Consider the following 16,509-nt stretch of genomic DNA (forward strand, 5'->3'; position numbering starts at 1 on the left):
CACAAATACCTACCTACACAAATACGTGCTCAGGTAGCTGCGCAAATATGCGCTCAAGTCTAGGTCGCAGATGTTAAGTGCTTATATTCAGGCTGCAGCCTTATGCACACAGATCCCTGCGCATGCAACCGTCATGCAGTAAGAATGCAAGCAAACACCTACGCACGTGGGAAAAGAACCGTTGCCATGGACTACCACACGGCTAAGCAAAGCCTGCCTGCAACTCTAGCACGTTTAGGCCCGGATCCGTTTAACATCTGGCACCAAAAATCATCAGCCTGAAGAGCTTCTCAACAACTTAGGCCTCTTGACTAGACGAGAATCCATGGAGACTGGGGCTAGGAGCCAGTATCCCGGCTAAACACGCTTTGCACACAAGCAAATTATAAAAGGCAGACGACCTCTACCAGAACTAGAGACTCCTCCTCAGTGCAAGTGCCTCTCTGCACCTCTGCGAGACAGGGAACTGCTGGTGACAATCGAGGAGGGGATTCCCCTATCTCTCCTAGGGAATCAAAAATGGCTGCCATTTCCACACTGATGGGGAAAGCCTCAGCGCTAGACCCCGACACCTGCAAGGCTTGTTCTACTGGTGCAGCTCCCTGAAAGCCATGCCGCCTTTACGGCATGCAAATGCTGGTCCTCCCTGCATCTGCAGCACCACCAGCACCTCAATGGCAAGCAGGGGAACAGTCCCTCAGCACCAGTCTCCTCCGCAGGCAGAGAAGCTGCTGAAAAACCTCATTGCTAAGCTCCCCAAGCTGCTAAGGTAGCTTCCCCCAACCTGGAACCGCGCTGCTGCACAGATTCCTCTAACTAATTCCTTGTTCTCTCTCTCTTTTTTTTTTTTTTTTTTTAACTCTGAGAACAAATAAAGATACATAGAAACCAACATTTTCTTTTGGTGCAGAGGTTCAGGTTCCAGGAGAGCAGGCTGCATGGCAGATCAGAAAAGAGCCAGACCACTGGCTATATCAGTCTCCTTTCACCAAACTTTAGTGACCCAGCCCAGGACAAACCATATAAAAGGGACACGTCCTTGCTCCACTGGACTTGCAGTGCAGAAACGCCAGATTCCACCACTGTCTCATGGGGGATGAGGGATCTGAACCACCAGATGTCCACCCCACAGAGCTCTGGACCGAACTATCAGAAAGGTCACCAACCCCCTGCTTGTCCACCTGAAACCAGGGAGGGTGGCTCCACCAGGACCTCACAATCCCCTGGGAGGTTCCAGAATTGTTGTCTCAATCTTTTTTTTTTTCTCTCTCTCTCCAACACTGCAGGTTTTGCACCTCCACCATCTGCTGGAGACAGAGAAATACTGAGGGATTGCAAGTGGCACACTGGGTTATGTACAGTGTCAGTGAAACTCTGTCTCCATCTGCTGGCAGGAAGGCAAACTTCAGGAGTCTGGACTGATCTGGGTACATATAGGGAAAGGAATTTGCTCTGAGTTCTATTTTTTTTTTTAGGAATAAGGCAGTCGATAAATATAAAATGAAATGAAACGTTGCAGGAATATTGCGCTCCTCACAGGAAGCAAAAGAGGCCATACAAGGGCTTAACATACCATCTGACCAGAAGGATTATCAAAATAAATAGGATTTATTTCCAATCCGTACAGCACTCGCAAACCAGCATTTTTCTATTTTCTTAGACATAACAAAAAGTAACACATAGCTAAAATATGTTCATAAATACATTTCAAAGTCAAAAAATGTCTTAAGAATATAATGCTCTTTCCTTTTAAAATCTAAACAAAAAATGCTACCAATTTTTAAGTTGTGTCCTTTTGAGCAAGCATGGGTGCTGGCAGCCTCCAAACAGCAGTGGTCCTCACTCAAGGCATTCCTGCTGCCAAGAATGAGTACGGACGAGTCCTTGTTGTGTCCCTGAAATTCGTGTACACAGAAGCAAGGAACATTTTTCACAGGTCTCACAGAACGGTTGGGAGCCTGGAGATCAAAGGTCTGAGAGCAGGTATTTCCTTATTATGCCATCCCTGCAGCAGGTATATACCAGTTTCTCCCACGACGCCACCTACAAAAAAAAAAAAAAAAGGCAAACTACTGTATTACTCCAGTAATGGAATATTCAAACACATCTGTGTAAAGCCATCTCTTCCACCTAAGGCTTCCGCTTTTCCTTAAAATGCAATAGGGAGGAACATGATGAGGGCTTCAAATCAGGCAACACAACAGTGTTAAAACTTTTAAGTCAATGCTTAAGACCTTTTTTTTGGGGGGTATTCATGATTCTCGGGATTGTATTAAGCTGGTTTGGTGTATCAGAGGTCTGAATGCATTTTAGTGACTTATTGTTACTCCATCGGGCTAGTAGTTTTTATGGCATCAGAGGTCTGTACGTCTTTTAGCTAATGTTATTGTAACTGTGAGGCAAGTAGCTTTTATGTTATGTTTTTATGCATTTATGCAATTTTGATTATTTGTTATGTATGTTTTATTACATAACTTAGTCATTCTTAGGCAATTAACAATTTTTAATAAAGATAATTCACATTGCTTCTTATTGCATCTTAAAGAAGAGAGGAACTCTTTCACTATATCATACAGGGCTGGAAAAATCCTAGGATCATGGTTACCTGGGCATCTAAAAGTTGGCACCTGGTGCCCAAAATTCAGACAAGTAAAGAAAAGAATACAAAATATTTAAAAAAGTAAAAAAAAGAAAAAGGGCAAAACAAAAACAAGTAAAATGGAACAAAAGAGCAAGGCAAAACATTTTTTCTAGGCTCCTAAAACTTCTTAGCGTTAGTCACACAAACTCCCAAAACCTCTCCCCTGCTCCCTCCACCCACTGGCTATATTTTGTCCGGTCAAATCGCTGCAAGGACCTGGAATATGGACCTCTCCTTGCAGTCTGGTGCTCCATTTCAAAACTATTTGCAAGAAAACTAGAACGCGCATGGTTAAATATCCACTGTTCTTTGTTAAATTCAGGGCTTCTAGCCCACCGTGTTGGAGGAGGTGTGGACGAGAAGCCTCTTACTGTAGGATAGCAGCCATGTTTTGGGCTGCTGTGCATAGAGACATCCAAGAGATTAGCAATCAGACTATGGTCCTTCCTGCTGCATTTTGCTTGCTGAACTGATGGAAGCCGGGTTCTGTTATAGCGGTAAAGTGGATATTTGTAGCTCATCTGTTAAACACTGCAAGGAGAACCACTGCTTTCTTCTGGAAATCTACACTTTGCTTAGATCACTGGAAAATCACTGTAGCAGAGATTGCTTCAGTGGAAAGTGTGGACAGATGCGAGCAGGTCTGGGGAGAATATTGGTCATGGGGCAGGCTCACAGATGGCAACTAGCTTTTTTCTTGCAAGGGGAGGGGGGGGGAAAGAGGGTGAATTTTCTATTTCACTATTTTTTTTCTTGGATATTCACTTTGTACAGTGTTGCCTCAGCTGCTTATTCTGTATGTGTGCTGCTCTGTTATACCTTTATGTACCATTATGCACTGTTTTGGTACATTTGTATAGTTCATGCCTTTAAAATAAAATAATTAAAAAAAAAAAAATTGTTGCATAGAAAGTTATGTAGACAAAAAAAAAACAAAAAACCCCCAAAACTAAAAAATGTCAGTGCTATGGGCACTCCCAGGGCACAGTTGTAGTTTGTCCTGGAAGCAATGACATTAAGTGTTGGGAGGACTAAGGTACCTCGGTAGATAAATACACCTTAAAGGTACTCAGATAAAGGAAAATTGATTCTTACCTGCTAAATTTTGTTCCTGTAATACCACAGATCAGTCCAGACAAGTGGGTTTTGCAGCCCTGCCAGCAGATGGAGACAGAGAACAAATTTTTGAGGCACTGCTACATAACAGAGAGTGCCACCTGCAGTCCCTCGGTACCGACCTGTACCCAAGCCAAAAAGTAGATAACCTTCCCCTTTATAGGGCGAACCGAAAACAGAGGGTTGGAAACCCCTGATTTGGAAAACACACTGACATATAAAAACTCTTAAACCAGTTGTAGCACTTCTGATATACGGTGAATTCCATAACCAGGAATTCAGTCTTTCGGCAGCAAAACAGGACAGCTCTCTGGACTGATCTGTGGTATTACAGGAAGGAAAAATTAGCAGGGTAAGGACCAATTTTCCTTTCCTGTTCATACCCAGATCAGTCCAGACAAGTGGAATGTACCAAAGCACCTCTACATCGGGCGGGGACCCAAAAGGCCTGCTCTTAGCACACTTTCACTGAAGGCTTTCTCCTCTTGCACCCGAACATCTAATCTGTAATGCTTGGGGAAAGTATGAAGCGAGGGCCACACCGTGGCCCTACAAATCTCCTGGGGAGACACCAACTGACATTTCACCCAAGAGGCTGCCTGTGCTCTAGCCGAATGCACCTTGAAGCCCATTGGAATCTCACAACCCTTACAAATGTAGGTCGAGCAAATGGCTTCCTTCAGCCATTTCGAAATGGTAGCCTTAGAGGCTCTCTCTCCTATCTTTGCTCCACCGAACACCACAAAGAGATATCCAAACGGCAAAAACTAATAGAAAACTTCAAATAACACAATAATGGGAGACTTCAATTACCCCACACCTCACAATATCAAGGTGGAACAAAATGAAATTTATTAATGATAGCCTAAGAAGGTGTCAGCAAGCCTGACGTTGTGCGACTTATTCAAGACACCAACCGTTCTTCTCAATCATTCACCTTCTATTTATTTTATTAAATTCAAAAATATTTTTTGTTGAAATTTTCTATTTTTACTTAAAACAGTCCTCCATCAATGATAGACTCTTAACCAATTTTTGCTTTTCATATGACAGCCCGTGAATTAGTGCGGATGGACCGACGCAATAATTTTTGAAGTGTAAACCACTGTATGTCAGGTGAAGCAGATTCAGTAGATGTTGAAAACGACGATGGTTGTGTAAGTAAAGCTTGCAAATCGGCATCAGAGAAACTTAAGGTCTTCAAAGGGACAATGGCTTCTGCCTCCATGACTCAATACAGTGATACACAACTATTAACACAAGGAGTCATCAGTTAACCACCACAACCAAAATCTCACAATATCAAGATGGAACAAAATGAAATTTATTAATGATAGCCTAAGAAGGTGTCAGCAAGTCTGACGTTGTGTGACTTATTCAAGACACCAACCGGTCTTCTCAATCATTCACCTATATATTTTATTAAATTCAAAAATATTTTTTGTTGAAATTTTCTATTTTTACTTAAAACAGTCCTCCATCAATGAAAGACTCTTAACCAATTTTTTAAATTTATCATTGATGGAGGACTGTTTTAAGTAAAAATAGAAAATTTCAACAAAAAATATTTTTGAATTTAATAAAATATATAGAAGGTGAATGATTGAGAAGACCGGTTGGTGTCTTGAATAAGTCACACAACGTCAGGCTTGCTGACACCTTCTTAGGCTATCATTAATAAATTTCATTTTGTTCCATCTTGATATTGTGAGATTTTGGTTGTGGTGGTTAACTGACTCCTCCTTGTGTTAGTTGTATAGACTTCAATTACCCCAATATTGAATGGGTAAATGTATCATCGGTACATGCTAGACAGATAAAGTTCCTGGATGGAATAAATTACAGTTTTATGGAGCAATTGGTTCAGGAACTGACAAGAGAAGGAGCAATTTTAGATCTAATTCTCAGTGGAGCACAGGATTTGGTGAGAGAGGTAACGGTTGTGGGGCCGCTTGGCAATAGTGATCATCAAATTTGAATTAATGACTGGAAGGGGGACAGTAAGCAAATCCACGGCTCTCGTGCTAAACTTTCAAAAGGGAAACTTTGATAAAATGAGAAAAATTGTTAGAAAAAAATTGAAAGGAGCAGCTACAAAGGTAAAAAGTGTGCAAGAGGCGTGGTCATTGTTAAAAAATATTATCCTAGAAGTACAGTCCAGATGTATTCCACACATTAAGAAAGGTAGAAAGGCAAAACGATCACAGGCATGGTTAAAAGGGGAGATGAAAGAAGCTATTTTAGCCAAAAGATCTTCATTCAAAAATTGGAAGAAGGCCCCAACAGAAAAAAATAGGATAATGTAAAAGCGTTGGCAAGTTAAAGACATTGATAGGACAGGCTAAGACAGAATTTGAAAAGAAGTTGGCTGAAGAGGCAAAAACTCACAGTAAAAACTTTAAAAAATATATCCGAAGCAGAAAGCCTGTGAGGAAGTCAGTTGGACCATTAGATGATCGAGGGGTTAAAGGGGTAATTAGAGAAGATAAGGTCATCGTGGAAAGATTAAATGATTTTTTTGCTTCAGTGTTTACTGAAGAGGATGTTGGGGAGGTACTCATACTGGAGAAGGTTTTCATGGGTAATGATTAGGATGGCCTGAACCAAATCACCGTGAACCTAGAAGATGTGGTAGGCCTGATTGACAAACTGAAGAGTAGTAAATCACCTGGACCGGATGGTATACACCCCAGGATTCTGAAGGAACTAAAAAATGAAGTTTCAGACCTATTAGTAAAAATTTGTAACCTATTTTTAAAATCATCCATTGTACCGGAAGACTGGAGGGTAGCTAATGTAACCCCAATATTTAAAAAAGGCCTCCAGGGGCGAACCGGGAAACTACAGACCGGTTAACTTGACTTCAGTGCCAGGAAAAATAGTGGAAAGTGTTCTAAATATCAAAATCACAGAACATATAGAAAGACATGGTTTAATGGAACAAAGTCAGCATGGCTTTATCCAAGGCAAGTCTTGCCTCACAAATCTGCTTTACTTTTTTGAAGGAGTTAATAAACATGTGGATTAAGGTGAACCGGTAGATGTAGTGTATTTGGATTTTCAGAAGGCGTTTGACAAAGTTCCTCATGAGAGGCTTCTAGGAAAAGTAAAAAGTCATGGGATAGGTGGCGATGTCTTTTCGTGGATTACAAACTGGATAAAAGACAGGAAACAGAGAGTAGGATTAAAATGGACAATTTTCTCAGTGGAAGGGAGTAGGCAGTGGAGTGCCTCAGGGATCTATATTGGGATCCGTACTTTTCAATATTTATAAATAATCTGGAAAGAAATACGACGAGTTAGGTAATCAAATTTGCAGATGATACAAAATTGTTCAGAGTAGTTAAATTACAAGTAGATTGTGATAACTTGCAGGAAGACCTTGTGAGACTGGAAAATTAGGCATCGAAATGGCAGGTGAAATTTAATGTGGATAAGTGCAAGGTGATGCATATAGGGAAAAATAACCCATGCTATAGTTACACAATGTTAGGTTCCATATTAGGAGCTAGCACCCAAGAAAGAGATCTAGGCGTTATAGTGGCTAACACATTGAAATAGTCTATTCAGTGTGCTGCGGCAGTCAAAAAAGCAAACAGAATGTTGGGAATTATTAGAAAGGGAATGGTGAATAAATGTCATAATGCCTCTGTATCGCTCCATGGTGAGACCGCACCTGGAATACTGTGTACAATTCTGGTTTCCGCATCTCAAAAAAGATATAGTTGTGATGGAGAAGGTACAGAGAAGGGCAACCAAAATGATAAAGGCTCCCCTATGAGGCTCCTCTATGAGGAAAGACTAAAGACGGCAGCTGATACTCCTCTGACAATGGATTCCACCTGGACAAAAGAGCTGTTTTACAATGGATGCATGTGAGCAAAGGTCCATGGAACCAAATCCAACATCAAGGCCTTGGATCCCAGCACTTGCAAGTGATCCCAGACCTTCAGCACTGACAGGCTCAGACGCATCACCTGTGCCTGCATCTTTGACAACCTGTCCGCTGTAAGAAACATTTTGCCCTTCTGGGTATCTAAAAGGTCTCCCTAGATACTCCAACAACTGAGATGGAACCAGGTGACTCTGCTACATTGATCACCCAGCCCAGGGACCTCAGGGTATCCATCTCTCTTTGTATGAATGACTGCACTTTTCCTCCATCTTTGCCTGAATCAGCCAATCATCTAGATATGGATGGACCAGGATTTCCTCTCATCTCAAGGCTGCCGCCACTACCATCATCACCTTCGTGAAGGTGTGGGGAGCCATAGCCAACCCAAAAGGAAGGGCTCAAAAGGAAGCACCATGAATCGCAGAAACTTCTGATGATTCTTTCGAAAAGGAATATGAAGGAACACCTCAGTCAGGTCCAAGACCGCTGCTATCGCTGTAAGCAACGTCTCTATGCGAAAACATGGAACCCATGAGGCTATGTTTACGTTTTGCAAGCTCAGAATGTGTCGAAAAGTGCCCTCTTTCTTGGGAACCACGAAATAAATGGAGTACCTCCCCCAACTTCACTCATCCGGAGGGACTGAGACTATTGCGTCCAACCTTAGCAACTTCTGCAGAGTTCCCTCCATCGCCCCTTGTTTGTTTCGCAACCTAGGGGTGGGGACTCCAAAAAGGCCTCCCCGACTGGGCAAAAAAATTCTAACATGCAACTGTCTCTTACCACATCCAGAACCCACCGGTCCAAGATGATCTTGGCCCACTCCCCGTAAAAGACTTCATCAGCTGATCCATATCCTTGCCAAATAGAAGTCTTCCTTTAAAAGGCAGATTACATAGCTGGGACTTGGACCACAGGTCCGCTAACCAATTGTGAAATCAGAAAAGCCTGCGTGCCGCCACTGCCATGACCATGCTCCTGGCGGACATATGCACCAAATCATACAGCGCATTTGCCACATAGGCCACTCCGGCCTCCAAGCACGCAGACTGCCAAGGACTGAGCACCTGTGCTTTCTGAACCCAGCACAAACAAGCACGCCGCATCAGGCTGCCACACACTGTCAAGGCAGACACCTCAAACATGCACTTTAGCTGAATCTCTAGCTTGTGGTCCTGAACATTCTTCAGAGTGGCTGAACCCGCTACACGGATCGTAGTTTCTTAGTCACCGCTGAGACCGCTGCATCCAGGTTTTCCTCCATTAAAGGATAGATCTTTGTCTACTGACCTTCAAGCCTGCTTCCGGGAAATCCCACTCCCAGCTGATCAGCTTCTGAATCTTCTTGCAATGGGAAGGCACTGGGAGGACCACACAGCCTATCTAGAACTGGATTCACTCCCTCATTGTTGGACTCTTCCTGAGTCAACTTAACCCCCAACTCCTGAGGGATGAGGGGACGGAGCTCCGCCTTCTTAAACAGACGGACCACCCTAGGGTCATCCCGAGGTTTGTCTGGATCAGGATCATCTTTGCCCGCATCCGGATTGGAATTCTGACTCCCATCTGAGTCCACATCCAGGTCCGCTCCCTGAGGGGTGGCAGAATCATCCATATCCCTGGTATCACTCTCGGCACCAGCACGCTGCAAGCCCCGGCACTTAAGCCGATCTCCTGCACCTCTTGCCGACTCCAGCCTTGGCCGCTTGGACAGGGTACCTATCCGTCTCTCTTTGGATGACTTCTCTCCTGCACCCTTTTGTGCCAGGAAGGCTCTGTGTAACAGCAGGACAAATTCTGGAGAAAACTCCTCTGGTTCCTCGGTACCATGTGAGAGAAGACTGCCATCTGATCCCACACCTCCCTCCTGATCCTTCTCAGCTTCCTACACCATAGGGGAGAGAGGGGGAGGGGAATCTCCGGTTTTCCGGCAGGGGGAAGACCTCAGGATGCAATTCCCAGCGGGCACAACAGAACCCGTGTGCCCCCCCGATCAGGAGGCCCTTCTCTCTTTGGAGCTGCCCGCAGAGGTTCCCTCCACTCTTGATACGCAGCCTGTGCAGAGACAGCAGGAATTAAGATGAGCCGACTAGAGCCCGCAGGCCCTGCAAGCTGCTATGAGCAACTTAGGTGCCATCCACCAAGCAGCAAGATGCGCAACACAGCCAGAGTGCACTGACACCGAAATAGGCCATACCATGTGACTGCTGCACTGATCCGGCAAAAATGCATGAACGCTTCAGCTCAAGCCACACCTGGCAGGACGCAGCGGCCGAAACGATCTGCATCCCGAGCTGATTGCACAACAAGCTTTCCCCGCTGGGGAAACAAGGAACCAGCAGCAGACTCCTTCAGCTCTTCCTCCTGCGGGCCCTAGCAGCTCCCGCTGACCGAACGCCCCAGACTGAATCTCCCAGCCTCACAGGAACAAACAACCCTGCTCTACTTTCCCCTTCCTATTTATTTATTTATTTAGATTCTTTTACTATACCGATGCTCAAGACAATGTCTTATCGTACCGGTTTACATTATAACCAAGGGAAACCAATAACCAAAAGAGAGAAAGTTACAATAAACAGGGATTACAAAACAGGACAATTGAAAGAGGAAGAATTAGGTTAAACAGAGTTATCCTAAGAGTATAGCGAGATAATACACCATTGATTAGCATAGATGGTTAACTAAGTAGTTCAAGCATAAACAGTTCTTTTCCTAAACAGTTCTTTTTCCTAAAAAAAATATCTTTTTTTCTTAGCTTAATGAACAAAGAAAAAGGGCAGTGGCTAGCAGGGGGAGCTGTTGGAGGTAAGAGGGAGCCAGTCCCCTGGCTATTAAAACCTCAGGAAGCAATAGACTACAACATGCATGAGTTTCCAACTCCCCTGGATGCCTGGCTTAACCCAAGGGACGGCCCACAAAGGAACCTAACATCTCAGGGAGCTATCAACTTCTCTTCATTATCTCCAAACTTTCAGTCAGAACTGCAGGTTTCCACCTCCACCATCTGCTGGAAACAGAGAAATACCGAGGGACTGCAGGTGGCACTCTTGGTTATGTAGAAGTGCCGCAAAGTTTTTGTTCTCTGCCTCTATCTGCTGGTAGGGTTGCAAAACCCACTTGTCTGGACTGATCTGGGTATGTACAGGAACTTAGTCTAGATTACATTAGATCAGATATTCAGCCAGCGGGCTTCAGGCTGGCTATCAAGATAGTCAACCACCCACTTGTTCAGGTAACATGTAGGTAAGGGAATTTTTCTAGGCCCACACCAGTATCAGATGCACGACACACGCAACATGAAAGCAGGCCAGTTTTTTGTTGGTTCACAAATAAATAACCGCCAACTGTTTCACCTTATAGACAGGATCAGAGTCAGGTTCTGTGAGCTCAATTACATGATCGAGGTCTTGTTGAATAATAAAACAGCTGCCATCACCTGAAACCCAGGAAATGACAAGTTACTTCACGTGCACCAATACTCACACATCAACAAAATTCAGAAATATCGCACACATCATAGCAACACTGTTCAGCTACAGTATCACAGGGCCACTGGACTTCATGTTGTATGCCAGCCCTGTTTAGTGTTTGGGGACAAGTTAAGGCTTCCTTGTTATAATGTAACTGTATGCTCTGTATCTCTTGTTGATTGGTTAATTGTATATTCTACTTAGTTCATTGTAAACCGAATTGATTTGATTTGTATCAAGAAATTCGGTATATAAAAGCCTTAATAAATAAAAAATAAATAAAAAAAATAATCTAACTAGCGGAATTACCCATTCCTAGCACAGGGGTGTCTATCTCTGTTGGGGGTCAGGAAATGGAGAGAAAGGATCCACGGGGAGCATACGCTGGCCCTTGCTGGTGTTAAAAAGCTAGCAATGCTATTCACCGATCATCAGCATGGCGGCCATTCAATGTTAGAAGCCTTCCGGAAACACAAAACCCTCTGCTATCTCCCACAATGCAGCACATTCAAAGGTGGCATTCCTAGGGGCGTATTTAGGTCGGGGAGGTAAAGTGAAAGCACGGTTTGCATTTCCAAATTGCCACATGCACTTTTCAAGCAAAATTCTACCCACACTGATGAGAAAGGGAACTTTATACCTGAGCAGTTTTCAAAGGGAAAGGCTGTGTACGTTTTCTGAAACGTGATACACAGACTGCAGGCACAACGTATATGTGAACTTGAAAATATATATCACTATTTATTGAAGATTTAGTGAAAAATGGCAGTGTCTATCAGAGTTGGACAGAAAAGAAAATTGATTCTTACCTGCTAATTTTCGTTCCAGTAGTACTCAGGATCAGTCCAGAGAAGTGGGTTGTGTATCCCTACCAGCAGAGGGAGTCAGAGAACCAAAACTTTGGGCACTGCCATATATACCAGAGTGCCACCTGCAGTTAGCCAGTATTGTCCTGTACCCAAGCCCATGAGAACCTAAGAAAGAAGTGGGAGTTAGCACCAACAACCCAGACTACCTCGCCGCTCAAGACAAAAGTCAAAACAACTGCTCCAACAATCATACTTCAAAAGGAGCCTCGTAAAATAAGCATAGGCAAAACGCTAGCCAACAGTCTTTCGGAATCTGAAGTAAGGGGTGGGCCTCTGGACTCATCCTGAGTAATACTGGAACGAAAATTAGCAGGTAAAAACCAATTTTCTTTTCCCAGTACGTACAGGATCAGTCCAGAGAAGTGGGATGTACCCAAGCCACCCTACACTGGGCAGGAACCCGAAAGACCCGCACGCAAAACCCCTTCACCAAAGGGCGAGTCTTCCGCCGCTTTAACATCCAATCAATAATGCTTAGTGAAAGTGTGAAGAGAAGACCACACTGCCACCCTGCAGATCTCCTGTGGCGACAATAATTGACACTCTGCCCAGGTAGTAGAATGAGCTCTGAGACCCGAGGGGACTTGCCGACCCCGAGCTATGTATGCTGAACAAATGGCTTCTCTAGTCCATCGAGAGATGATCGCCTTAGACGCCTTATCTCCCTTCTTCAGACCACCAAAGAGAACGAACACATGGTCAGAATGTCAGAAATCATTGGTAACCTCCAGATACCGTAACAAGGCACGTCAAACATCTAAGTAATGAAGCTTCCTGTCCTGAGGAGAGTTCTGGGACCAATGTGGAAACCCCGGCAACTCCATCTGATTTACGTGAAAGGACGTAACCACCTTAGGAACAAAGGACGGAACAGTATGCAACGACACCCAATCGTCGGAAATCTGCAAAAAGGGGTCTCGACATGTTAGCACCTGCAATTCTGAAATTCGATGGGCCGAGCAAATGGCCACTAAAAACACAGTCTTCAAAGTCAGATCCTTCAGGGAAGACCAGCGAAGAGGCTCGTACAGAACGCCGCAGAACACCCGGAGTACTAAGTTCAGGTCCCAGTCCGGACTAACCGGTCTCACTGGAGGTCGCAAATGTTTGATCCCCTTCAAAAAGCGGGCAATGTCCGGGTGCACTGCCAAGGAATAGCCGTTGAACCGGCCCCGCAAGGCCCCCAGAGCCGCTACCTGTACCCGGAGAGAACTGAACGCCAACCCCTTAGCGAGCCCCTGTTGCAGAAAATCCAACACCCATGGGACCCCTGAAGGGTACACCACAACTCAAAACCTTCCAGACCCTAACATAGGCCATAGAGGTGGCCGGCCGTCGCGCGGGCAAAAGAGTGGAAATGACCTGTTCGGAGTAGCCTTTTAAGCGTAAACGTCGCCTCTCAAAAGCCAAGCCGTGAGAGAGAAGTGATCCTCCCGGTCCGAAAATATGGGTCCTTGTCGAAGTAGACGCGGCAGATGGGCCAACAGTAATAGTCCTTCGAGAGCCAAACGCACAAGATCCGTGAATCATGGCCTGTGTGGCCACTTTGGCGCCACTAGTACCACCCGTCCTGGGTGGAGTTCTATCCGATGAAGAAGCCAACCTATGAGAGGCCAGGGAGGAAAGACACACAGAAGAATTCCTGTGGGCCACGGACACATGAGAGCGTCGATGCCCACCGATCCCTGCTCTCGGCGACGACTGAGGAAACGCTCTATCTTCGCATTTGACTGCATCGCCATCAGGTCCAACTGAGGCACTCCCCATCTGGCGCAAATGTGGTTCCACGCGTCGGCAGACAGCTCCCACTCCCTGGATCGAATTGTTGTCTGCTAAGAAAGTCCGCTTGAATGTTCTCTACCCCTGCGACATGAGATGTGGCGATGCCCCCGAGATGACCCTCTGCCCAGGTGAACAATAGGCAGGCCTCTGGTGCCACCGCGGGACTGCACGTGCCGCCTTGTTGGTTGATGTACGCTACTGTCGTCACATTGTCTGAGAAAACTCACACCATTTTGCCCTGAATCCAGGGGAGGAAAGCTTGCAAGGCCAGCCACACTGCCCTCGTCTCGAGACTATTGATGGACCACGAGCTTTCCGTCTCCGACCAAAGACCTTGAGCTGACTTCTCTCCGCACATCACTCCCCAACCGGTGAGGCTAGCATCGGTGGAGATGATTAGCCAATTTGGGGTGTCCAAGTCCACCCCCCGCTCCAGATTTTTGCACGACAGCCACCATGACAGACTGGCTCTGGACTCCCGAAGGAGTGGCATTGGTAGATGAAATTGTTCCGACACTGGACTCCACCAAACCAACAGTGCACGATGTAACGGCTGCAATAGAGCAAATGCTCAGGGAACCATGCCCAAGGTGGAAGCCATGGAGCCCAGGACCTGAAGATGATGCCACACTGTGGGAGACAGTCTCCATAAAAAGGGAGTGGACCTGATCTTGTACTTCACTATTCGACCCGCCGATAGAAACACTTTGCCTCGTAAGGTATCGAATTGAGCTCCCAGATAAACCAGCTCCTGGGTGGGTTCCAAGTGACTTTTCTGGACGTTGACCACCCACCCTAAAAACCGCAACGTGGTCATCACTGTGTGGACCGACCTCTCGCATTCCTCCCGAGACTTTGCGCAAATCAACCAGTCGTCCAGGTATGGATGTACCAAGATTCCTTCCTTCCAAAGTAATGCTGCTACCACCACCATCACTTTCGTAAACGTTCAGGGGGGCTGTGGCGAGACCAAAGGGAAGGGCTCGAAACTGAAAATGCTGTCCCAACATTTGAAACGCAAGAACCTCTGGTGACTCAATCGGATAGTTATATGAAGATACGCTTCTGATGTGATATTATGCACTGACTTTCTGAAGCACCTCATCTCTGCTGTATTCAAGAAGGCTAGTTTGAAATTAAAGGACACAAAGGACTCTGCTACGTGCTGGAATGCGGCCAACACCCCAGACCCATTAGCTGATTGGTCTAATATATTCCCAAATCAGAAGCCCTGCACTTATCTAGAAATAACACTCTCAGTATGTTCTGATTGGTCAGTATGGAAGGTATAAAAGGTTCTACACATTACTGGAACTTTGAGGGACTTGGTAATTATACATTTGTATGGACCTGTCGCTCCCTGGAACAAACTTATCTGTACTTTGTTCCAGTATCTGTCTCTATTCCCTTTGTCTCTGTCTTTCCCTAATAAAGTCTCAAAGTTAACTATTACAGCTGTGTTTTCCTTTAGATAACACTTCCATAAGGTCCAAGGATGCCAAAAATTCTCCTTTCCGAACTGCCGGCATCACCGTCCGCAAGGTTTCCATCCATAAGAACATAAGAAATTGCCATGCCAGGACAGACCAAGGGTCCATCAAGCCCAGCATCCTGTTTCCAACAGATGCCAAAAACCAGGCCACAAGAACCTGGCAATTACCCAAACGTGGAATTCGAAGGCAGCGGTTCACCTTCTGCAGGTCAAGGATGGGGCAAAACGTGCCCTCCTTTTTGGGGACCACAAAATAAATGGAATAACGGTCCCGGCCCCGTTGCGCCTTCGGGACTGGAACAATCGCTCTGAGGTCGAGAAGTCATCACAGGATTACCCGGACCGCCTCGCGCTTGCTGAGGGAGGCCACCCGGGACTCTACAAAGACCTCCCGGACCGGCCGCGAGAATTCCAAAGCGTAGCCGTCCCTGATGACCTTTAAGACCCAGCGGTCTGATGTAATCCTTGCCCATTCCGTGTAAAAGTTGGATAATCTGCCTCCAACAGCTTCTACAATGGAATGGGTGTTCGTGGCTTCATTGGGAGGGCTTGCTGGCTCCAGTACCCAGACGCCCCAAGTCTCTCCCGGGACGATGACCCCTGCAAAAGGACTGTAGACGACCTGGTGTTGGCTTAGAAGAGGTCGTTGTAGTACATCTACTAGTCCTGTATCGACGGCTGTCCCGAAAATGAGTTTGAGGTGGAAAGGTCTTCTTAGAAGATTTCCTGTCTTCTGGTAAACGACTGCCCTTGGATTCCACCAACAACTTTACCAATTGGTCCAGGTCCTCACCGAAAAGAAGTTTGCCCTTAAAATGGCAGATTGTACAGCTGGTATTTAGAAGACAAATCCGCCGCCCAGTTCCTCAGCCAGAGGAGCCGTTGTGCGGAAACCATGGCCAACATACTTCACGCCAAGGTCCGCACTAGATCATACAGTGCATCCGCTACATAAGCGATACCGGCCTCTAAACGGGCGGACTGTAACGCCCTGCTGCTGCTGGCACCAGCACTGGCCATAGTCTCCTGAACCCAACACAGGCATGCTCTCTGCATAAGGCTAGCGCAGATCGCCAAGTGTAAACTCAGAGCTGAGACTTCACAGGCTCGCTTCAACTGGATCTCCAGCTTCCGATCCTGCACGTCCTTCAGTGCTGCCGCCCCAGCCACCGGGATTGTGGTCTTCTTAGTGACCGCCGAGACCGCAGCGTCCACCTTAGGAACCTTGAGCAGATCCAACACGT

At 45.8% G+C, this 16,509-nt stretch overlaps 1 protein-coding gene across 2 annotated transcripts in view; it reads right to left on the reverse strand.

Moving 5' to 3' along the window:
* Positions 1-1,589: 1,589 nt before the first annotated feature.
* The window catches only part of PAAF1 (proteasomal ATPase associated factor 1), a 46,374-nt gene continuing 31,454 nt past the window's right edge, over positions 1,590-16,509 (reverse strand). For both annotated transcript variants that reach the window (XM_029602113.1, XM_029602114.1), the window contains 2 exons: positions 11,006-11,088; positions 1,590-2,043 (listed from right to left, as the gene is read on the reverse strand). In XM_029602113.1, coding sequence (XP_029457973.1) covers positions 1,966-2,043; positions 11,006-11,088 — 161 coding nt within the window. In that variant the 3' untranslated portion in view covers positions 1,590-1,965. The remainder of the gene's footprint in view (positions 2,044-11,005; positions 11,089-16,509) is intronic.

Source organism: Rhinatrema bivittatum, chromosome 5 (genome assembly GCF_901001135.1).
Source record: "Rhinatrema bivittatum chromosome 5, aRhiBiv1.1, whole genome shotgun sequence".
Classification (NCBI taxonomy): Eukaryota; Metazoa; Chordata; class Amphibia; order Gymnophiona; family Rhinatrematidae; genus Rhinatrema; species Rhinatrema bivittatum.